At 37.1% G+C, this 25,734-nt stretch overlaps 1 protein-coding gene across 1 annotated transcript in view; it reads left to right on the top strand.

Moving 5' to 3' along the window:
* Positions 1 to 25,734, top strand: part of PRKAR2A (protein kinase, cAMP-dependent, regulatory, type II, alpha) — a 52,730-nt gene that overhangs the window by 6,876 nt on the left and 20,120 nt on the right. Inside the window, exons 2-4 of the mRNA XM_009326336.1 lie at positions 2,864 to 2,899; positions 20,875 to 20,927; positions 22,533 to 22,616. Of these exons, the coding sequence (XP_009324611.1) occupies positions 2,864 to 2,899; positions 20,875 to 20,927; positions 22,533 to 22,616 (173 nt within the window). The remainder of the gene's footprint in view (positions 1 to 2,863; positions 2,900 to 20,874; positions 20,928 to 22,532; positions 22,617 to 25,734) is intronic.

Genomic DNA, 25,734 nt, shown 5'->3' with positions numbered 1-25,734 from the left:
TATCTATCACTATTGCTTTAAATGAGACGCCCTTTAGTCTAGGAAATAGGCTGGGTTAACCGTAAATGTATTATTTCCTTCTGCCCCATCTAATTTTTTGGAATCTGTCCACAGACTGATGTAGGTAATCTAGGTATGTGGGACCTTCATGAGTTGTTCTCTCAGTAGCCCTTGATGCCAGGCTTTTCTCCGTGTACTTCTAATGACAAAACAGAAGGATGCCATAGGAGCGGCTACACTATCTGTGCAATACTGAAAATAGTCATAAACAAAGAGAGCTTTTCGTTGGTAAGCCAGAACAAAAGATTTTATCTTTTTAACATAAACATAGTCATGTTCTGACAACATGTAAAAGTGAACCTGAGATTTTATACATGTTAAAACTCACTGGTGTAAGAAAAGCAAACTGTCATTTTAATCTCAAAAGCTTTGTGGAGGCAGAATGATAATGCTCTCTTAACTGTCCTTAAAAGGTTATGTGTTTTACTCGGTTTTAACACCATGGAAAACTTGTTGCTGTTTTGATGACGCTGAACCCTGCTATGGGATAAAATAATCAAGATTCTAAAAGAAGCCATAGTCTTTGAAAACTGGATTTTTCTATGGTACCCAAAGTATGTCAGTTTTCTGTAGTATATTAGTTCTGTTCAAAGACGTTAAAATGACGTGTACATGAGTAAGGAATGGGTGTAGTAGTCAAGAGTGGAGAAGAAAGACTGCATGTGCAAGACAGTACTTGAAATAATGTATTTAGTTATGAATGGTGTTGATTGAAAGTATCCAAATCAGTGTATGAGACTAGTTAATCATTTTATTGAAACTGTTACAACCTAGATGAGGTGCTTTTACTGCAAACTTATCAAATTATGTTTTGAATTTAGTATTTCTCTTGTAATAAATCACTTTGTAGCAGAAACTGAACTAATTGGTTTTGGTCCTCGTGTTCTTCAGTATCTTAGAACTGGTAGGCATTTGTCTGTGTCTCTAGGTAAGAAGTGAGTTTTCTTATTTCTTAAGGTCCAAATTTGCTTGCCAACTTTGAGTAGTTACTCAGTTAAACTAGCTCAATAAACTAGAGATGAGAATGAATGTACTGTTGCAGGGCAGATGAATGTCTAGAGCAGCACTCTGTCACAACTGGTGGCCACAGGCAGGCCCATCTGGAAAAGTTAAGAACAGGGCAAAATGTATGAACATTTTCAGTTCAGGGAGTTGCATGAGTTTGTTTAATAAACCAGAATGGATCTCTGTTCCAAATGCCTGTCTCCCCTTCGGGTGGTACAAACTTCTTGCATCCATGGTGTCCTTTGACAAGTGAAATATATGCTGCCCTTATTTGCAGGAGGGGTTGCTGCTGTCAAAAATTGCTTAAAGGTTTGAAAATAAAGTTTCTTGAATTCCCAGGTTTATCCTCCAGTGTTTTGAACCTCTTCAAGCTTGATGTATGAAACTCTGTGTCAATGTTATTTTTATGAGGATTATGCCGTGTTATAGAAGTTTAGGTCTTGACCTAAATTGTAAAATTCAAAATAATCTTGCTTCTTGTTAAGCTGAGCATTTTCTCCTTCTTGATAGATTTGGCTGAAAACTCTATGGAGTTAGCCTGATTATTTCCCCCCCCAACCTCTTCTTTCTTCTGATTTCCTTTATCAAAAGGAAAGAATACACAATAATGATTTTGATCTTTTTTTTTTTTCTGGTATTATTCTCAGTTATGTGTTTTAATATAGACACAGGATGGCTGTAATGCTCAAAAGAAGCTGAGTTCTTGTGTATTTGCTTAAGAAAGCATTGTTCTTCATATTCTGGTGGTGCTGAGATACTCAAAAGTTTCTAACTTCTAAGAAATGATGGGATCATTAAGATTTTGGTAGCATGTGTTTAAATCTGGCTCTGTGATGCACATGCTTTGATGTGATATAAAGGCTCATCTAATTCTTAAATGTTTAAAGAATGGAATAGAAAGGTCACTGGTTGTATCAGGAAAAATGCAATTATCAGTTGAGGGGAAGAGGAATGGGAAAGCACGGAGCATTCAGAATAAAATTACTTTGGTGGTTAGTGGTGAAGGGGAGCATGGTGTTTTGGTTTTGTTCTGGGTGAAGTTTTACAGGTTGATTGTTTTTTGTGTTGAGACTGAAGCAACTCACAAAGACGGTAACTTGGTTACAGTGAAAGGGGGAAAGCATACCGTTTACTAAAGATTGGCTTAATGTTGAAAAGTATGTGAATAGTGAAAGTCAGGAAGTTCATCCCAAATTAGAGATAAAGTTTAAATACCTTGTATGCCTAACAGCATGAACAAAGAAGCAATGAAACAATGGATCCTCCATCTCAGAATTTTTCAATTTAAATGTGTGCCTTTATGGAAGATAGGCTTGGCCAGATGATAGATGACGAATTAGTATGGGAGCACTGCCTGAACAGTTACAGGGCTTGTGTTGTGTTGGAGTAGAATGCTTTAGCTGATAAGGTCCATCAGCTTTTGGTCTGTGTTAAGTAGGTGTAGCTAACTTAAAGTACTTGAATGTCTTATAATAATGCTAAATAAAGTGGGCTGGGAATTGATGATAGGTTAAGACTGGGTAACCTCTGTAGAGGTATATTTTTTCAGAATTGGGTAAAAAAACCCAAAACTGCTTACCTTCCATCTTAGCATGCAATGGCCTTCTGGAATATCAAGTTTTAACTTTGAATAAACACTTATTGGCTGGCAAGTAAGCGGATGAAAGCTTCTTTTTTTTTTTAGAGAGAGATTTGTATGGGATTTGTGTAGTAAAAATATATCATGATTATTCAAGATGATGACTTTGAATTTGTAATAATAAATAGCATTTGTAATTTTGATTTGTTTGTTTTGCAGCTCCAGTTGTTAACCGATACAACAGAAGAGTATCAGGTATGATTTCATTTTAAGAATTTAATGTTTCTGAAAAAGTTTTGAAATGTGTATTTGACTAAAGGAATTACATTAAAAATGATCTTACTCTTCATCACTACCTTATTTCTCATACTTCTTGCAGCATTTTTATTTGAAATAATGAGAATTGTTTCTTAATTCACTGTAGAAACCAATGGGTTACACACTGAGAGTAGTTTAGAAAACAGTTCTGTGGGTGATCACAAACTATTGAAGCAACTTCAGCAGTAGTAATGATTCCGTCCAGAAAAACTTCCCAGAACTTCTATGCAACATAATAATTATTGAAAAGGCTTGCTTTACAGTGAATTGAAAAAGTGGCAGCTTCCTTCTGCTGGAACACATCTCCTAATCTCCCATGTTGCTAAGAATTTTATCTCTGGTTAGAATACAGAAATATGGGGGGTTGGGGAGTGTTCCCTCTTCGTGTTGTTTTAGCCCCTTCCTTGTGCAACTGATATCTAAAGCTGTTCAGTTTGTGGCTGTTCACTTGTTCTGGAGAAGCAGATTATACTTTTTTGTTTGTTTGTTTTCTGTCTTAACCAATATTAAATGCTTTAATGAGTAGCTGTTATTACCAACAAATTCTTTTTAAAGTTGTTTTTGAACAGTATCACATGAACAAAATGTTATGTGTAGATGAGAAAGTATTGTATTATATTTTCATTCGAGGTGCAGTGTGGATTGCTTTGCATATGTTACTTTTTTTCTTCAAATATTTAATTGTAACATTTAGCTGATCTAGAAAGTCATTACGGTTCTGATTTGAAAAATGTCTTTCTAAAAATGCCAATGTGTTCAGTGTTTTCTCTCTAGTTTTCAGTTCAAGTCTACGCAGTTTGTAACTTGTGTATATGATCTGACACATTCTTTGGTGTGATAGTTATGGTGCGGCATTGTTGATAATATATATGGTATATAAATATATATGAGATAAATACATGTTTAATTCTATGTGCAAAACATCCTTATATCCGTGCAGTTCAGTTGCTTTACTATTAGTTGCTTGGGTATGATTAAGGGTATGAATGTATTTATGCCACTACATATAAGTAATTGAGAGTATAATGAGAACTCATAACTCTTAAAAATTGACAGTGCTGGTAGTTTTGTATATTATTACATGAGAAATTTAGGCAAGACAAAACTGTATCTTGAATGATGGAGTTTGATACTCTGATAGTAAATATTTGAAGTCTTACATTGTAGAGTACCTTAATCTGGAGAGTCCCAAGACATTTTCATTTCTCTGCTAATTAAACGAATCCATCCCGGAACCTGCTGATGGAGTAAAATCTTGCAAATGAGAAGTGAATACATCTCAGATTTAAATTTAAATAAAGGCTGAATTATTCCCGAAGTTAAAAAGTTGAGCCTTAATCACAGGGTAGTTGTAATCTTTCTGAATCTTCAATACTGAAATATAATATTGGTGCTCTCATAGTACTGAGCTACTCTTAGTTAAAAAACAGGTTCCTTCATTGAAGGGGTCTAAAGGTTAATGCGAACAACTAAACAGCAACTGTAAAATTGAATTGCTAACTTATGCAATTAGATTAAAGAGGACTGTTTAGATGCTTAATAGCACTGCTGCTCCAAGAAGAGCTAGAATAATTCAGAGTTTATGGTACATGTTAGAATTCTCATGGAGACAAACATTAATAGAATATGTATATTTTACTACTGTGTGTTAAATACTTTTCACAATTAAAAAAATATTTTTTTCCTCCACTTTCTATATTATACACTGTACAGGTCATGATCAGTGTAGGATTTGTTAAAATGCGGAAGAGATGTAAATGGCATCCATGCACATACAAGGAGACCCCATTTTCCTTCTCTTCACAGGAAAAGTACAGAAACCTACTGTTTTGGGGTGGGGGGGAGTTGTTTGGGGTTTTTTTGGTTTGTGAGTGTCCGTCTGTCCGTCCCGTACCTGCTGTGCCTGTCAAGAAGTTACCCAAATGGGAATGAGACTGGCAGGGTTCTCCTAGGTTATTGAACTCAGCCCCTTGTTATCATAGGCAACCACATTTTATAATCCCTTGCATAAAATGAATGACTGATTTGTTGATTTTGGTGCTCTGAATTTGGTTTGATTTCCTTGTTAGATGTTTTAGGTTTTAAAAAACTTTTCATTCTGCAATTTTTAAAGATTTTTTTTTCTTTATAAACCAACAAATAACAACAAATAACAAACCAACATTGCATTATGGATTACTCAGCATAGTATCTAAATGTATCTGTTTTTAACTAATTAAGTAAAGCAGAACAAACCATGGAGAAGAAAAGCTGACACACAATTTTTTTGTAATTGCATTTAGTGTATTCTTTTCTGGTCTTCTATTCAGAAGAACTTTCTGCTAGTCTGTGTTGAACCTTGTCAGTCCTACTGGCTATTGTCATGTTTCCAGTGCAGTGTACATTTATAAGGGGAGTAAAGAGCAGAGCTAAATTGTTTGCTGGTATCAAGATTTACATGCACAAAATACTTCCAGATTTACAGTACTCTGGAAGAACAAAATAGGAGAAGAATTTAAAAACTAACATTGGACATATTGAAGAAAAGACTTAAAATTCAAGCAAGAATTTTTCTTTTCTTTTAAGCATTTGGCTGTCCAGGGAATTATGGCATTGCTCTCATTGTTCAGTAGGTCAAGAATGAAAGTTAGAAAAAATATAATTCTAATTAAAGGAAAAGATGATAAAGTAATTGTTTACATTATACATACAGTTTAGGACAGGCTAATAATCGTACTGGTAAACGATTCAACTAGCTATATGTTCTTGGAGACTAACAATTGTTTGTGACCCTCTCTTACACATAGAAGTTACAGAATCTCTTTTAAACTGCTTTATTGATGTCCTCAATATTAAATTTGGAGCGTTTACTCCTGCTTAGCTGGGATTAGCTGCCTAAAGATAACAGGATGGTCATAATTCCCTTGGTGCACTAACGCAAATTCTAAGGATACATAAACCCAAAGAAAAAACCTGTTGTTATGATTGCTGAATTTTCATTTAGGTGTTTATTTTTAGTTATGAAACATCTAAACCAGGGGCTCTTGACTGTACTGGCAAATATTGCTTTAATGATTGTAAATATTTAGTGGTTGTTCTTTAAGATTTACTCAAAATATGAGTTTTCTGACACATGGCAAGAATTGGTCAGGAAGTTTATTTTTGCGCTTTTTGAAAACTTTGAGCAAATCAGTTTACCTCTAGCTTATGTAGTACCTCAGTACTTCAAGAAATCAGGATTTAAGGAAGCTGCTTGACAATTGGTAATCTATTAGAAAGGTCAAGCTGACCTTGTACATTAAAACATACCTTGTTTATATTCTTTTTGTCCAAAAGAAGAATGAATTTTATTTCTATGTTTCTCAAGTCATTGACCAAAAGTGATGATACTGCTTTCATATCCCGTAAGTGATAGTAGCACAGTCTCACATACTACTTCTTCTTTCTCACCCTGTAGTACTGAGAACACGGGGATTCATTCTGCTCACTTACGCTCCCCGTTTCTGCAACATTTGCTACTTATTCCTTTCCGAGCCTGATGTGTTCCCGAGGGGGAGGGACAGTGTTGGCTTGCTTGGCATTAAACTCTTCCAAACAGTTCCAACAGCTGTAAAGGCTCTGCAGGGAATCCCATTTGCTGCCTGACCAGAGAAACATGGCTTTGTGTGCTGGTCAGAGATTCAGCCAGCAAAGCAGGGGTCCATGGGTGCGATAGTGAGAAACTCCACAGGCTGTGCAGGAGGGTCATCCTGGAAAAGGGGGACTTATCTAATCATGTTCACAGAATTATTTATAGAAGTGCAGAGTGGTAAAGTAGTGTTCTCATGAAGAGAAACAGCCTTTTCCAGGAAACGCTAGGAGGGAGAAAGAGAAATGAGAGCTTGATGTTCCCGTAGAAATTTATCTAATGAATAGATTACTTGTGTATAGCATGTTTGGCCATGTAACATGTTGAGGTTCCATGGCGTGCGCACAAACCCCAAGCACTGTGTTGGTCAATTCTAACTTGTATACAAGCTGGTGGCTGACTTGATTAAAATAATCCTCTGTTTGCAAAATCATAAGCTATCCCTACGTAGAAACTAAAAAGGAAAAAAAAACCCAAGCCACTAATTTTAAAATCTGCTAGCTATAGGATGCCATAGACTGTGGTGCCATGGGCAATTTCAGTGCTAATTACCCAGTAGAACAGTCGTCTTCCTGCTGCTCTAAGTGAATTAGCAATGTTTGAGCCTTCTGCTGGTGTGAGTAACTCATGTTACACGGCTTGCTGACTAACTCAGTCTGCCCAGGCTTGGTTTGGATGGCCTGAAAACCATACAGGTTCCTTCCTCCCAAGGGTTGGACTGTGTTGAAATTCATACTTGCTTGATTACGTTTCTTGATCTTCCTCCAAGCATAGGGGCTCCTGACAAGCTTTACTTTGTTAGTCACTTCCTTTTCTGTAGTGAAAGAGACTGCAGAGAATACCAGTGAGTATCTCAGCCCTTGGTTAGTGACTACAGGGTGCAGGGAGGTGGGAGAAATCAGTGATACCTCCTTTCTCAAGTAATAATATCAAAGCTATTTCAAAGCTAGAGGGAAGACAGCATTGGTATTTGTCCCACTATAACAACTGGTATGTAACATTGAGGAGAATTTTGCTCCTGGCAGTATATGAATGAAAGCTAATTGTGATTTTGGAATGAAGAGTGTGACGCCTACTACAGTCTCACTTGGGCATAGTTTCTCCTCTTTTAGTTTTAGCATGTTTCAGAAAAGTAAAGTTTTTTGCTGATTTCTGTATTGCCCTTTCCAGACACCTTTGATTCATTCCACAGAACACCCACTCTCCAGCAGACTTGCTGACTTCTTCATGGGATAGAAAAAAATCCGACAAAGTATGGCACCCATGCCATACACATGCGACAGAAGGTTTTCATCTGTTTTCTGCAATTGTTTCTGTTTATCTGAGTGACCTGGTATAATTTCTCTCTTGCATATGCCTGTACTCCCTCCTCAATCTTCTTCTGGCCTCTCTGGGATAGGAATGAGATTACAGTTTTCACGTTCAATAACTATATAAGCAGAATAGTTGAATTCTATAATCTAGGGAAGTAATATATGATAGCTATTTCCCTAATATTTTTATACCAGCGAAGTAGCATGACTGTCAGGATCTGTGACTATTTTCATGTTAATAAAAAAAGTAATGAAATGAACAAGACTTCCTTCACTTAGTCCTTTTGGTAGGGCGGCTTTCAGCAGAGACTCAGTGAAGTGAGAAGGATCAAATCTGCTGTCCCTGGAATCAGATGATAAGCCTTCTCCTAAGTTATGATTGCTCAATAAATGTTTACATATGTAGAGGATAATTTTGTTTGAATGTTACTGAATCCTGTTTTCCTGTGTATAGTGAACATTAACATTGTTGGGTTTGGAATCAGTATTTTTGACGTTTCTCTTCTCTCTAGCAATCTGATATGACAGTATGTTTTTGGTTCCTGCCCCCCCCCTATTGGTTTCGACCCCCCCCCCCCCCATCTTCACGTAACATTTTAACATGCTATTTTGCTATTTTTAGAGGGTGTAGGTATAGAATTTTGTATTTGAATAATGTGTAAATTGATGTTCCCTACCAGTTTCTGGCTTTTTCTTTCCTCATAAGATAAACTTCCATAGGAGGCCGTTGGTTCTTCAAACTCACTGGTTCTTCTCCATTTTGACAATGGGGACTCTTTACCTTGAATTCTTCATTCTTCTGGCTCCTACCAAAGATGAGCAATCATCTCATAAAGTATATATGTTGTTAAAGTCTGATATCTCTCTGGGCTTTTTAGTGAGATACAGCATTTTCTTCACACCCTGGCAAGTTGAGATGTCAGGATATGATAATATTACACATAGTAAAATCTTTTTAGTAGCTTTTAGCCTTTTAAAATGACAGCTTTTAAAAAAATCGTTTTCTAAGAAAACTTTCATGTTAAATATTGCCATGCAGCATGTTAGTATTTGGTAAAGAATACCATTTTGGGATCCTGTTAAATTAGGACATCTAAATAGTAGCAATGAGGCAAGAGGCAACACTTCTTTTGGGAGGCTGTTTTGAGTATTTTCTCTTGCAGGATACTATCTACTACTTCAGTGATAAAATCTCATCACTCCAAATCATCAAGGGAGGAAGACTGAGTGACTAACTTTCTCCGTGCCGTTCTCTTTGCTTTTTACTTACTAGACTATGATTATCAGCAAATGACTTGAAAATCATGATCTGGTTTCTTGTCTTGCAGCTCTTTAATGAATTTCTATATTGATTATGCACTATTTTACAAAACTGATGGCATAATAACTTCTGCTGAAAGGTTTTCAGGTAGATGATAAATTGTAAGAGACTTTTGAGTTCAAAAATTCACATTTTTACAAATGGCACAAACAGCTTTCCTATTTCAACAACCTGATGCTTCTATCATTTTTTGCTAGCCCTAATGATAGCAAAACTGATATCATAACTAGAGTGAAAATAATTCATTTTGAAAAATGTTGATATGAGCAAAAGCCAAGTGTGTGGGATGACAGATGAAAGTGGTGATAAATTGTGTGGGTGCTCTCCTGTAAGAAAGTGCCTGAATCATTATTCATTAAACAAAAAAAAAAAGCTTGTTTTCTCTGTTTGCAGTATGGGGACTTATTTAAAAATTCTTGGCATGTAATTGGCATTCAGTGAATAATGAAAAGCTTATTTTTGGAAATTAACAGTCGTGACTTCACAATTACTTGGATTTCACACTGTTGTGAATAATTCTGCTTGTAATTGCTAGTTTTTTTATGACATAAAGAGAAATACAACACTCAATGAGCATCCTTATTTAAAACTTAAGTCAGTGCAATACCTGGTCAGATGAAATCTGATCCAATCTACTCAATGCAAATATAAGTGAATATAAGTGCTACAGTGAAGTAGAATTCATTGAGGTTTCCTCTTTTTTATTTATTCTTTCTAAATAATTGTTCATGCTTATGGTGTTACATAATGATTAAAAGTTGTTCATCTGAAGTCAAATATTTTAACTCAAATTAGTCCTTATTAATTGGGAGAATAAGGTATAGCTATGCACATTTATTAAGCAATTAATGCAGTAAGGAACAGTTTTTCAAAAGTATTCAGATGGCAGAAGGTGCAGGTGGTTAACTTTCATTAAGACATTTATTGTAAAAGAATTAAAGAAGCCTACATAAATGCTAGTCCATATCTTTAGATACATAAATACTTTTGAAAATATCAGCCTTCAGCTGATTTTTTAATAAAATTTCATTCTCTCACTTTTTGGTGGGTTGGAATTTAATTTTCTTTTTTTGAGGTGAGATAGAAAAGAGGAGAATTGCCTTTTTTTTTTTTCCTTTCGTTTTGAACCCAACCTGTTTTTTAACAGGTGAATTAAAGCCCAAATGAAAATATTCCCACATGGTTTGTTGTGCATAAGAAACTGACAGCAAACACACTGGAGGAAGTCTAAAAATGCGTGTCATGATACAGGCTAAAAAAGCAGTTCTATATGTAGTGCAAAGCATGGTGCTATGATGTATATATGTGGAGTGACCTTGGGAGTTAGGTGTACTTTGCGTTTTTCTTGTGAATAAATAAGGCAGCACTTTATCCCTTTTGTAATATAAAGTTTTAGACAAAGTCATAGATGTAATGCTCTTATACCAATTAATACACTCCTGGCAAGTTTAGGTTGCTGTAACTTCAGATTAAATGTGAAATGGATTGAATAGTCCATGTAGAGCAGAAAAGTTTAAACATACCTGATTTGAATATGAAAGGATATCCGCTGTATTTTCAGAAACTTCACTCAATTTTAACACCAGAACACCTTGATGAGACTGTGCTTACTCCAAATAATGCAAAGCTTTAGTCAGCATGCTAAAAAACTAGCTACAGGGAGTGCAATGGGTTTAAAGCAATCTCAGTTAGAAATTGCTGTGAGCTCTTTTATAGTGCTCTCATTTAAAGAGAGCCTTAAATCAAAGCTTGACTTTGAGAGATGGCTTGTGCATGGGTACTTGGCTGCCTGAAACACTTACCTGATTCAGCTAAGCTTATCTGAATGTCTGTTTTTCCCATGTCTCCAAAATTTGGGATAGGAAGGAGTGCAATCTTCTTAAGCTCACTAATCTTCTGTAACAGAAAAACACAGAACTAAGAGGTTGTAAATAAAGCACGCTACTTCTAACTGATGAAGTTCTGCTTAATACTAGTCTTTTGCCAGACTGCTTCAACTGTGTATTTCCAGTAAATGAAATCCATTTGTTCAGTGAGACACTAAAGAGTTGAAGTCAAATAGTTACGCCTTCCCCATTACTAGCAATCACGAGGGCATCTGAGTTGCTCAGCAGCTGCACAGAAACGGGGGTAGCTGGTGGGTTTTTCATCAAGGGATCGGACAGTGGGTTTCCACATTCCCTGCTTTGCCTGCCTGCCAGGACAGGAAGCACTCGTTTCAAAGCACAGGGACCTGGGGGCTCCCACATCACCACTCTGCACACAGTCCTTTTGTGTCAAAGCCATCCTACTTTTATATTGTTCACTGTTGCTACAGGTAAATAGGCAATACTTGTTCCATTAGGGGTAATGTGATTTTTTTAATCTATTTGGACATTCTCTGGAAATCTTTAAATATCATATCTAAGTTGCTGAACCATTAATTTCAGAAATGCCTTCTTACACTTTGACATCCTTCAATTCTCTGTCACGATAGATGTCAGAAAGATGTGGGTAATTTTCATTGCTAAATATCTGCTCTGCTCTAACACACAAGTGCTTCAGTGTACTTTTCGCAAGATGCTGGTGGTTCTTTTAAAATACTATGTGCTTTATTGCAGGTTTAGCAATTCACATATCAGAATTGCAAGTATAAAACCAAAAAATGCCTTCGTCTGGAAACTGAAAGAGAATTTCTTGTTTCTAGACTGGAAAAACACTTTTTCTGTTTTATTCCTCAGCTAGATTATCTTTTCTATCTACTGTTTTCAACTAAAAGCCTGTAAGATTCATGCCTTTTTGTTGGAAGGTATATATTTGAGCCATTTCTTGGAACTTGTGGTGTTTTGATGTAAACTGAATGTAAAATGAACATTCTTCATGCTGTTTTTAAACACAGTGATACCTTTATCTCAGTTATCAGGCACGTAAACATTTTTGGTGCTTAGTTTCTGGTTTTATCTGCCTTGCTTACGTAACCATTTAGAAATGTGGTAAGATTTATGTGATGGGCTAAACCAGAAGATCAGTAGAGCAGAAGGCTTACTTCTACAATTGTGAATCTGGGTGCTCTGAAATAGTAGTAGCATCATGTTTTCCAGGAAACCTTTTTTTATGGATGACTATCTCATCGGTAAGGCTCTCTTAGAAGGCTTGAACAAGGTCAGCAGCATGTTTATCCATTTCAGTCTTCTGATTTCTGAACTTGCAATAATAAAGCTTGCTTCATTTGAATTTCTCAGGCTGCACCGCACGGAATAATAATGTCTAACTCTAAAATACCCTGCTGCCATTTCAAGACTTTTGTTTAAATGTGGTAAAGGGAGTTGGAAACAGAAGTAGCAAATTTTAAATTACTGTTTAAGATCAAAGGGGCGATATTTTTGGGTTTGGTTGTTACCATGTCAGAGCTGTGAACTCCTTTGATACTGCCACATGGAAAGCTTTCATATTTTTAATTAGTCCTCTACCACGACGGAAAGCTTTTTGTTATTTTTATTTTTCGTGCAGACTCACCTCTTACTGCAAGATCCAGAACACACTAGTGTCTGATGGGATGCTGGCTCTACTGTTAGGAATAGAGACATGGAAGCCAAAAGTGCAGGAGCCCTAGCTGTGGCTTAGTTTGCAGATGATTTCTGTGAAATCAGGTAGTCTTGTCCCTAGGCTTCTCCAGCTGTACAGGAGAGAGACTACTTGCAGAATGCTACGTTTTATCTACAGAATGCTTTCACGATAAGTCCTCTGTAAATTGTAGGATTTCAAATTATCAAAAATTACAGTCTAGGAATTATGTAGAATTATTGGAATGTATGCACAAATGTGTATTTAGACAATCTAGAAGCATTTTATTCAGTTATTTCTGCCAGTGTTTTATTCTATGAAACAAAGTAGCCTCATGACTATTACTATTATTCTCCAGCACCTGGCTTCTGTGAGGTGGGGGGGTATGACCCTTTAACCACTTGTGAGCATGTAAATTGGAAGGATAAGCTAAAGCACTTTGCATAACTCATGCATAAAGGCATTAAGTGAAAGTTGTGCCTCTATATAATTAAACAGGCAACTACTTAAAGCAAATACAATGATAAACAGCTGTTGGTTTAATTAAAAAAAAAAAAGTCAATTGTCATTTTCATCTGGTTATACCAAAGAGGTAGGAGAAGAGCCTGAGAGAATTCTATCCCCAGTCCTGCATTGGCACAAGTTTTTTGTTTTAGTTGCTCCTGAGTAGGAGGAGGATTTAAATAAAGATATACAGGCTGAGGATTGTCCTCTGAAGTTTCCTTGCAGTTCAATAGGATGCCTTCCCCCCCAGTTTGCCTCTTACTTTGTCAGGAAATGTCCTTCCATAATAGATCCCATGAGCAGGTTCTCAAGTGTGCTAAGGAACCTTTGGTCTATTATTGTCTAGTGCTGTATGCCCCTGTGATGAGTGGGATGGCCGTGGCAAAGCCAGGCCTGTCAGTTAACTTGGGGCGGTTTCCATGCTAGATACTGTATGTTGCAGAAGGAGTTAAGCAAAACAAAATAAAAAAACCAAACCCTGAACAAAGCCTACCTAGAAATAATAACTAAGTAGGAATGCATTGTATCATAAGTTAAAAGTGCTTTATGTTTGTCTTTAAAATCTAGTTGAAGCAGTATTGTCTGTATGTAATGCTTTCATTGTATGTATGTAAAGATACAAATCTAAAAGAGACTGTGATTATTTACTTTCCATTTATTATTCTAGGTCTTTCATCATGAAAGTCCTTGTTTGGCCCTAGGGAGATGTTATTTTAAATACTTTGCCAAATCTTCCTGTAGTGGAAGAAAAAATTTAATTAGAGGCTGTAATTTAATTTGTGGCTGTATTATTTTAATGGCTGTTTTGCTGTAATGCATTGTCTAAATTGTTTTACTCTACATCTGATGATAAAGCCTTTTAAATAAACGTTGTAAACCAGATTTTTTTAATCTATATGAATTTAGTAAAAATATTTGAAAAATGCATTCAGAATATATAAAACAAATGTATATATGGAAATAGTTGTCAACCAATTGTCATGATTTTAAAGGGCTTATTATATTGCCTGTACTTACACATCTTGGGGGAAAAGATGTCTGTGTGTGTAGAGTTGGATTTCCTGCAAAGAAAAAAAAAACAAAACATTATCATAAAAGGTGGCATTTATAATTGATTATGCAGTCTGTTCTGAACTCATGACTGAAATGCAGTATAAAGTAGGAGTGTGTGACACTGGCATTACAGTTTTGTCACAAGCCATTGTCACTGGAACTGTTGCATTTCTGTCTTGATGGAGAGAAAACAAGCTGGAGAAGTCTGATTTAGATAATACTACTGGAAAGTACATAATCTTACTGAGGGAACAGTTGTCAAAGGTATCTAAAGGCAAGGACAGCAAGCACTGTAACACATCATCCAGTTCTCTTAAAGCCCCAACCTCCCTGGGAGAAAACATCTATCCAGAATTGTGCCTTGGGGTAGCTTTGAACTGCAGCGCGTCCTTTCAAGCTCTGCCTGTGACCTCAGTTTTACGACTCTGTTAAAGTAGCGGGCCTTTTCAAGTTGAATTAGGGGTATAAGCCAAGCTTAGGGGTAAGCCAGGTGAACATTGTCACCTGTTTCTGTGTATGTACAATAGTACAGAGAGGCAATGCTGGCTTTTCGCAGAGCTGGGTGAAACAGTGCAGGATTTCAGGGCCTTACAGGCTTATCAGTGTCTCATCGGCTTCTTTGCCTAACAAAATGATCTGTGCAGCTTTCCAACCTGAGCAGGCTTTGGGACCACGTGCAGAGCTGCGCCTGAACCTGTAATCCTTGCTGGGCTGATCTGGTTTGGCACAGCCATGCTGAGTGACTTTGTATCTTCGTAATTAATCTGTAACGCAGAACAACTCTGCCTGTGAAGAACAGAGTTGATTTTATTTTAATTTCCTTTTAACTTTAAATGAAATTTGAAGCTGTTTCCAGAACTGAAAACCCATTCTTTTCCTTTGCCACCTATAAATTAATTATTTCTAAATGTTTCTCGACTGAAAAAATCTTACACTTGATTTGACATATATGGTCATGCAAGTGGTAGTGTGTTTGAATATTCTGCGTTGGTATTTGATAAAGATTTGAGGGGGTGTTGTTTGCTCAAGTCCCAGTCATTGTAAGTCGTGTCTCAGTTATGCCTCTGAGAATTAAGAATGAAGTCAGGAGGTGGTACTGCTGTGGGTACTCCTGCATCTGTGGATTTTCGTATGGCATATAAAATGGAAGAGAAAGACCAGTCTTGTAAGACCTGAGGTCTGAGTTTTGGGCTGGTGCAATGACATTCTTTTTAACTAAAAATTTACACTTTATTTCAGTCAGTTCTCATTAGTGAATTGAAGGCTGAAACAGCTGATTTTCCTGCAGATGGCTTAACTGTTTCTCAGGTTTCAGTGTTGCTTTTCATTCTGTCATAAATGTGAAAATTGTTCAGGTAGTGCAAATGGATGCAGGTTCTGTTTCCCACTTGCTGGATCGAGGTATGAATCTGTCATCTGCTTTGACACGGTGAGATCTTTAACTCGGGAAACAACGTGCAATTTCTAAACCAGAAAGTTCTGAGCTATCCAGCAACAGAAGTGAGAGGAAACTTGAAGTTGTTTCTCAAGTGCAGAAAATCATGTTGAGCTGTGTATAAGCTCTAAAAAGAGCTTAAAAAGCTTCCTAAGTTCATCTCGACTACATAGTTTTGGAAGTGCCTGCTTTAGCAACTCAGCTGTCAAAGAGGGAATGACAAGCCACTGGAAGTGGTCACCTTTCCAGCTGGCATAGTGCTCCCAGAAGAGGCTATGCATCTGTCCCTTGGGAGACAGATTTACAAAATGTTTGAAGCTTTGGCAAACTCAAATGCAAAGAACATCGCCTTAAAAATAGTGCAAGATTACTGCTCTGAATAAATAACTGGCAAAGTTGTTCTGCATGTACTGCTCTGGGTGGATTTTCATTAATGGGTCTCATAGGATCAGTTGGAGGTAATGCATCCTCAGAAGATCAGTGAATAGGATTTCACTCTGAAGCACAGAAGGTGCCATCCAAAATTGCAAAGAGAATATGACAGAGCATGTCTTTGCTACTTCTTCCAATAACAGAAATATTAGCAATGCGTTCACCTTGCATAAAATGTAGAATTTTCATGTCCAATATGAAAATTTTTCCTCCTCTTGTGTGTGTCTGAAGGTCTTCAGGCCTCAGCCTCTTGGCTACTAATTTGAAAAAAAGGAACAGTGATCTCTCAACTACCGGGATGGTATGCATTTCTCACAAAGGCTTTATTTGCTTATGGGAGCTAAATGCTGAGCTATTATGCAGATTTGCATAGAGTGCAAGGACTTTGATCTTGACAAAACACATATTTTGCAGGACAATATCATCTTGGGAGCAATTAGAACTTGCATAAACAAAGGTGGTGTTTGTTCTAGCAAACTTTTCTTGCTACTTCTCATTCTCTCCCCACCCCTTGCTTCCCCCTCACCCATCCACTGCTTATGTCATTGCTGCAGCTAGAAAGATCTTTGTTGCTTTCAGATGCTGTCACCTGCATAACAAAGCAGCGATCGAGTTGTATAATTTCTGAGCCTTCAGAAGTGTTAACAGATGTGCCTGTTCTTGAAAGCCAAAGGAGGTGCCGTATGAGGAGAAAGCTAAACTAGCTGTAGAAGCTGCAGAAGCTAAGTGAGACTAAATGTAGCTGGTAGGATAAAAGCCTGAATTTCTTTTTATCTTATAGCTTCTCAAAACTGCAAACTGCTTTTTATGTCCCAAAGCTATTTGAACTATGTGGGTAGATCTGGAAGGAAGCTTGGTCTGCATGATATATGCTGATACAGCTGTAGTATTGGAAATACGTAATTGGGGTGTGTGTCACGCTTGTACATAACTTTCACTGATGCATTCATGCTTAGCGTTTGCTCACAGGCAGAGTTGTGCTGAAAATCTCACATAGGAAACGTGTGATTTCAGAAGTCACTTCAAATTATATCAAGATATTTGTGAGCTTTAGGTTGCACATTAAGAAAAACTTCTTCCCCAGGAGGGCGGTGGAGCAGGTTAGCCAGAGAGATGTGCACTCTTCGCGCAGAGAGGTTTCCAGGTTAGCCCCAGTCTAGCATTGCAGATAGCTCCCCTTTAAGGGGTAGGTTGGACTGGATGACCTTCAGAGAGAGATCCCTTCCAACTGCTGTTTCAATGAGTCTGAAAAGATGCTACCAACACATTTCTTTGGGATAATCTTGTGGGAATAAGCTTGCCTTGGAGTACCTGTTTTATTGGGCACTGAAATAGTTAACATGTGAATTCAGTCATGTGCAAAATAGTGAGGCAGGTATGTTTTCACTCTGTCAAGATGAAAGATCAAATGGTTTTTCATTGGGACTGGCTATACTGTAACCTGCAAATGACTAACCTTCAGGAGTCCTGAAATTAACTTCTGACAGGGGTTGGCAGAGTTTAGGGTAGTTACGAGGGTTCTTTCCAGTCAGAAGAATAGAGAAGCAACACTGTTTGAGCACAGATAACATGAAACATATTGAAGGTAAAACTGACACACAGATCTTGACAGGTAATATGTTCACTAGTGCAGACTTCCACAAGTAATTTACCAATTAAAAATAGTGGAAAGAAAAATTGGACTTATTGTGACATAAACCACAGGATGGTGTTGACGTAATGTTTGCCTTTTCCTTGCATTAGTCATGTTTTAAAGTATTTGGAAAATGCTGTTGGTTGTTAGGTATTAATATGAGTAGGCTGAAGAGCTTTCTGTGGGCTTTCCAGCATATCACAATATTAATTTAAGCTTGAGGTCAGAATTAATCATTTTTGTCTTTCTCCCCTTTTTTTAACCATCCCATAACAGATATGTTACATTGTGTTACAGCTCTGCCTGCAAGTAAATAAAGTCCTGTCAATCAGAGCTGTCAGTTGAAGTCTAAAATGTCTGCCCTACTGCTTCTACATGAAAAAAGAAATCCCAGCAGGAGGTTGAAGAACGAAAAGTATAATGGGAAGGCTTTCTACATGACAGCATGGGAAGAAGTAGTATTTTTGCCACATTTTTGTATTTCTGTGGTGCCCATTCATGGGCACTACAGAAGTGATTTCCATATGTAAGGGAAGGGCACTAAGTTCTAGTCTGTATCATTAATGGGCTTTATGAAGCTATTTTTGCCCTTACTGGGTAACATGAAATAGGGGAGACTTACATGCACAAATCCCAACCAAAGCTGTTTGATACTAAAGTTGCAGAGAACTCTGTTGTTTTGATTGCTGCGTGTTTTAAGATAAGGTTTTGCTCTAATGCTGTAGTCTTAGCCGTGGTAATTAAACTTGTTTTCCCAAGGAAATCTCTCTTGCAGAGAATTTCCTCAGTAGCTTCCCTGCAGTTGAGGTGGGAACAAAATCTAATTTGCAGCTTAATATTGAGAATTAAATGATAAACTGATACAGTAAAGTACAGCGATCCCTGAATTCATAGATACACAGATTGAATGTGCTTATATGCCAGGTACTTTCAGAAATGTACGGAAGTGCATTTATAGTACGTATAATAGTGCATAATAAAGAATTGAACTCTAGTTACTGGTAAGATGTGCTCGTAAAGAATAAAGATACTTTTTATCTCCAGTTTCACCATACTGTTTAAAGCAAGGAGCCTTTCTTCTAAGAAAACGTTCCTTATTAGAAAATCCAAAGCTTTCACAATAGACTTTGATCCTTACTGTAAAATGAAAGGAGGAGGAAAGCTTTCACACCAAAATGCTAATAATGTTCTCTTTGTCAGTGCCTTTGTATTGCATATTAAGTGGATCTTTGCCTATCAGTTCAAGTTCTGCAGCTTTGTAGGCATCTACCTTCCCATGATATAGCTATCTTTGAACTGTGTGGTGGACTATACTTTTTTCCAGCTGGGGAAGAATGCTGTTTATCCTTTGTAAAGTTCTAAATGTGGATGGAACACTGTTAAACTAAAAGCATGTGTTTGTTGTAGGTGCACTGTTAATATACCTTTTCTATATTGTTAAATGGTGCAAACCAGAAGAGGCAGTGCAACACTGCGTTTATTGTATGAGCAATAACTACTCTTTAAACGCCTAATGATTAAATGATTCTGTTGATAAATTGAATGCTTGTGTTGTATTCCAGTCTCTTCAACCTCTCTAGGAAAAAAAGGAATTAAAATCTAATTTGCTGGAAAGACTTCTACCTTTTAGGCAGGGAAGAGAAAAAAAAAAAAGGCAAGTTTTTCCTAGCAAATTATGCTGGACTTGTGCATTTTTATAGTCCTTTTGAAGGCATGATGACAAGGTCAATAGTCCTGTATGCGTTTTCAAATTATTTGCAAGTTGCTGAGTGCTAGGCCTTCTAGGTTTTATTAATTTTTTTTTTTAAAATCTGCTTGTTTTTATTTATACTTTCTAAGTCCGTTCAGTGGTTAGATGTCACTGCAGTGAGCTTCTGGGCATTCTGCCAAGTCGGTATTGTCAGGGTGCTGGATAAAGTACGAAGAAAAATGCTTGTCTGTGTTTCCTTGCAAAATTTTACAAGTAGTGTATAGCCTCAGAAGTAAGACCACCCTTATTAAAGTAAGAGCAGAACTAGATGAAAACGGGACCGACTCTCACTTTCTCTGACTACCTGTACACCTAGTTAGAATGTAGAGTTCACTTTGACATGTAAGAACTGCAAATGTCCACAAATTAATAAGAAAGAGCTAGAGCTGTAGGCTTTTGGCAGCCAAAGGTGTCTGTGTGTAATATTGTAAAATTGTGTAACAGCGTAACTGTTAAGATAAGTGAAGATAAGCCTTTTCTGAAGTATTAAAACTGAAGAAAAATGGTTTGAAATTTTAGAAGCTCACCATTATCATTGCCTCTCTTACAATTGATCCTGTAGTTATGACGACACGTTTGGCACAGCCTTGTTCCTATGCACTACAGCGTAGGGTTTCCACAAATGTTCTCATCCTGTTTAAATAATCACTTTGTGTATTTTTTAAAGTTGTTTTTATATCACAACTTGACATTCATTTGATTCAAATGCAGTAAGATATAGGAGCGTATGGGGGAGGGGACTAAACATTTTTTTTGTCATAGAATATACTATGGTCAAGCTGATTGGTCATTTCCCAGGTTAATTTCTGTGCAAATGTGATTTTTCTGTATTGAAAAAAACCCCAAAATGTAGATACTCGCTTGCAAGTGGAGTGAGAGCCACATGCCTCCTTGTACTCTTTTTTTTTTTTTAAGTGCATTTTGCTATATACATTGCACTGCAAAGAGCAAAGCAATCTAGCTGCAGTGTTTTTCCCCCACGTTTTGGAGATGTTTGTAAATGAATCTGAACGGAGATTGTTTTGCTTTGATACAAATTGAAAGGAGATCTGTGTGCATGCTTTGGAGTACTCGCTAGGCAAGATTATTTTCTATTGTAAGTTACAGACTTTTTACATGAGAGTGTGAGAACAGCCATGCTGTGCCTACTCAGAGAATAGATAGGATTTAAGCCTCTGACACTATAATGACATAAAAACAAAAGTGATTTTGTTCTTCCTGTAGGAAAACAAAATATAGAAGAAAGGAATTTAAACTTGATTTGTTTGATGTTCTCATGTAATTGCTTCTTTTTACTGATTTCTTCTCTTTTCCTTCCAAGTTTGTGCTGAAGCTTTCAATCCAGATGAAGAGGAAGAAGATACGGAACAAAGGGTAAGAATGAGTGAATTGCATCATGCGTGGTTCTCTCTGCAGTTTGACAGGCAGATGTCTGTATGTCACCTTTTCCCTACCACTTGCGCATTTTGTTCTGCGAGGCTGTGTGGTATGCTGACACTGACAAAGTGACATTGCTCTGAAATTTAGGGCCACTTTCTCATATGCACTTTTTTAGTCACTGTAGCTTTAATATAGTTTTACTTCAAAGGACTCGAGAGCTGTGCTTAAGTCTACCATCTTTAAAATTTTGGATATTTTCCTTTCTTAATTATCTTAAAGGCTTGTTGAGGCAACTCCTAGAGCATCGATGCTGTGGTGAAGAATTAGTTGAGCTTTACCACAGCTGTTTCTTCATGGGTGCTTAAAATTCCTTACATGCTTTTTACTGCCTTTCTTGTCAAAGTAGTTCTGCCTGGGTAGGAGAAATACTGTGTGGAAATATTTTGAGACTGTGGCCACCTGTTGTTCTATTGTTTTTGAAAGTTGAGAATTTCTAGGAATTGCAAGTCCAGATACTGTAATTGTATTTCTTTAGAGATGCTTTTATGTGAGCAAATCCTATAGCCTGCCTGGTGAGGGTCAATATTTTCTCTCTGGACTTCAGGTGTTCCTTTTCTAGATTCCATCTCAAGGATGCTTACACTCCTGCAATGAAAATTTAAGTCTAATTTAATTTCTCTTAGAAAAGAAGATACTTCATAAATAAGATGCTATAAAAAGAAAAAAACACCATGAGTGTGTCTGATCAGCCAAATGTTTGTAAACCTGGATACATTTATTTCATCAAAAGTCTTAATTTTCCTGACTGCTGATTCAGTTTTCTTTTAAAACAAGGATCTGAGATCTGCTCAACTTTGCTTAATGAATTTTTAGAAATGCCTACTAATGTAACTGTTTTTTGGAAACCTTGTTATTCCAGAAATATAGTTAATGTGGTAAATGTGAGGTAATTAATATTTTTATATATGTTTTCATAATTAGCCCCCAGCAAGCACATATATAAAAATTTTTATGACACAGTGAGTGTTGATTCCTTTAACCTGATGAGATGTTTATAATTGGAAAGACGTAACAAAAAAATCTCTCAAACAGCAAAGCTTTTATTTAAGTAATTTTGTTCGGGGGGGGGGCAAACCCGCTTCTTGGACAACTTCTGTTATTAGATGGGCTGGGGTACATATGTATCATAAATCTTATAAACTACCTGTATACAAGCAATAAGTACATTGGGACTAATACAGACAGAGTTTAGAAGGAAAGCTGTTCACTTCTTCCTCTGTTCCAAATGCTCAAGCCTTGACTGTATCTGTGGCTGGGTTAGAAGGGAAGGGGAAGGAAAAGGCACCCTCTTCTTTCTTGTCTCTCTTGACTGTTATTTTGCATGTGTTAATTGTCAGCATAATATATTTCTTCTGTCTCTTTCTTTCATTCTGTCTTGAATTGTATGTTTAAATACTGTTTATGCAAACAACAGAAAAGAACTGTATACTTTGACACTCTTAAATTGTGTTCTGCTTTTTCACTCTGAAGTGAAGGTTCAGTCTGTAATCATATTTCTTTGTTGTCATGATGACGGTTTTGTTTTACTTTGTTTTAAAGGTAGTTCATCCAAAAACTGATGAACAGCGATGCAGACTGCAGGAAGCATGTAAAGATATCCTGCTCTTCAAAAACCTAGATCAGGTAATATCATTTTAAGGAAATCTTAACTGGAGTTGATGGTTTGTAGGTACTGATAATAGCATGATCTAACAGTCCAGATGCTTGTTTGCCTTGTGATAGTCATGAATTATTAATTATATGCAGGCTGGATTGGGACATGTGTTTGGAGATCAACAATCAATGAACAATATAAACAAACATGTCAAATTGTCAGTTACCATGATTGTCAGATCCCTCTCCCTGCAAATTCAATTTTTTTTCTGTTAGAGAAAAGTTGGGGTTTTTTTTTAATTCTTTTGCTTATTTTTCAATATTTGCTGTTGGGTACCATTGCACCTTATTTCCTTTTCCCTAGTGTTGTGGTTTAACCACAGTTGGCAACTAAGCACCACACAGCCGCTCGCTCACCCTCCCCCCTGCCCCAGTGGGATGGGGGAGAGAAACGGAAGAGCAAAAGTAAGAAAACTCGTGTGTTGAGATAAGAACAGTTTAATACTTGAAATTATAATGATGCTAATGATATTAATATTACAATGGAAAATAAAACAACAAGAGAGAGAAAAAAAAAAAAACCCAGGGAAAGGAAAAAGAAAAAAAAATGCAACCACTCACCACCTGCTGACTGACACCCAGTCAGTCCCCAGGCAGCGATCGCTGCTCCCTGGCCAACTCCCTCCAGCTTATATACTGAGCATGATGTCATATGGTGTGGAATAGCCCTTTGGCCAGTTTGGGTCAGCTGTCCTGGCTGTGCTCCCTCCCCGCTTCTTGTGCACCTCCTCGCTGGCAGAGTATGGGAAGCTGAAAAGTCCTTGACTTAGTATAAACACTGCTTAGCAACAACTAAAACATCAGTGTGTTATCACATTATTCTCATGCTAAATCCAAAACACAGCACTGTGCCAGCTACTAGGAAGAAAATTAACTCTATTCCAGCTGAAACCAGGACACCTAGGAAACAGTTCATAATTTTATGGGCAATTTAAAAAGGAAATTACTTACACAATTGTGATATTGAACACTATCCACATTTGCATGATTTCAGATTGCTGCACCTTTTTCTTAAATGCCAATGTGTCAGTAAATTTTCTGTAAATTAATGTAAAGTAATGTTTTTAGGTTGTTCCTATTCTTACTCGTCTTATTTTTATTGCTGAAGTTATTAATTACTCATTGCCTCAGCATTGAGTTTTAATGATGAGTGGTGTCTCCATTGCTTGCACTTAATCTTAATTGGTATGAATTTTTTTTAATGAGGATCATAGGATAGTTCAGGAACAGGCCTCTGGAGATCCTCTATTCCAGCCTCTGAGAGGCCATAGAATAAATGCATCTCATCTCTGATCTGGTGTTTCCAGGAAAATGGAACTGACATCTCTACTACAGCTGGGGAAGAATGAAAGCTGTAACACCAGCGATGGTCCCTGCAGCTTCCTGGTTTGAATCATTGAGCTTTGCCTGAGATATGAAAGGATGGGTGTGATAGCTTACGGTTTCAGAAACGCTGCTCAGCTTTCCTTGAAAACCAGGAAGTTCTCCCAGTTCTTGATTGCTGTACAAACCCCAAGAGTCATTGAACTGCATTCTCAAAATAATTGTTGAAAACTTTTGATTGCAGCAGGCTTCAGGAATTGACCTTCTGTCAAAAAGTTTCCTTGAAAGCTGTCCTTTCCAAGACTGGTCTTTCACTGTTCTGGGATTCCTGTTGTCATTAAGCCTATTTACTTAAGATGTTCTAAAGGTTCCTTTTTCAAGTAACCTGATTATGTACAGTGAAAAATGAAACATATTTAAGAACATTCAACAGCTCAAGGGGTATGTACAAAACATGATCACCATTCAATTGAGTCGGCCAATCTTTTAGCTTCCAGCAAAATCACCCAGAAGCAAAAATTAATAACCAGTTTATATTCAAAGATGACTTTGAAAAACAAATTTGAGCTGATAAAGTGGGCTTGGAAAAATGCTGCTTCCTGGGAAAAGTTTTTTAAGCAGCTGAGGAGAGAAGTAATGGAAATGGTCTTAACTGCAACTGTTAGAGACTCAGGCTTTAAGATAGCACATGGCTGAAAAAGATGACTGCAGTCCATACATTGATTATAGTATGACAGAGGGCACTTAGCAGAGAGGGGAGAGCTTTCCTAGTAGTGGGTATAAAGGGAGTATGGAACTTGCATACTTTCACCCCTCCTCCCAGTAACTTCTTTTTAACTCCCTCTGTATGATGTGACTGGTTTGGAAGGTTGGCTGTAGAATACCCACTGAAAGGCAGAATGCATGGCTGCTACTTTTGCTCAGTGTATATCGTCCTTTAATAATTGTGAGGAACACTGTCAAATTAAGGCTAAAAATATGTTCTTTTGCTTCTTAACCTTTAAAGAGTGTCATGTAAAACTGTTAAATACAAGCAAACAAACCCAACAACAAAACTGCATAAAACCCCTTTAGGATTAAATACGACTGACTGTGACTCAAATGTCCTGGCCAAATTCATCCCTTTTCCACTGGTTGCATTGAGGTGAACTGTGCTGAATTTAGGCCCAGTGCCTCAACAGCCCTTTAAATGTCTTCACTTGCATGAATAGTTGCTGTAATACTTGGTATCAAACACAAGGGAGCCAGCATCCAGTGGATGACTTCTAGCAACATTCACATTGAACTTTGGACTAAAATCAATTCAGATTGTCACAGAGTTTAACGCTGAGATTTTGAGCATCCCCAACGATAAACCTGATTTATGTTTCAATATAAAGTGCTGGGGGAGTAGGTAACCTCGCCTGTTAAAAGCTCTGTATGATGTATCACGCGTAGGCTCCACAGTGTCTTATAAATGAGTCTGTAGAATCCTAGTTACAACTGATTTTTGTACTGGGTGAGAGCAATGACTGTTATCCTTACCAGCAAGGCCTCTGAGCATGCTCAGTACCCATATTTAAACCAAGAGGGTTTTTTACAGTTCAGAAATCTGACGAAGCTTGTCCTTTTATTGACAGAAGAGTTCAGTGTTTTATTTACTTAAAATAAGTCTTTGCCTGTCTGTCCTCCCAATAAAGCATTAGTCAATTACAGTATTTTTAAAAAGCTTTTTAAAATCTGCATTGCTTGTTTTCTGACAACTGTTACTTAAATGCATGCTGTG

This window comes from Pygoscelis adeliae, unplaced genomic scaffold (genome assembly GCF_000699105.1).
Source record: "Pygoscelis adeliae isolate BGI_AS28 unplaced genomic scaffold, ASM69910v1 Scaffold606, whole genome shotgun sequence".
Lineage (NCBI taxonomy): Eukaryota > Metazoa > Chordata > Aves > Sphenisciformes > Spheniscidae > Pygoscelis > Pygoscelis adeliae.
The sequence above is the reverse complement of the archived record's forward strand: the minus strand, read 5'-3'. Positions and strand labels throughout refer to the sequence as shown.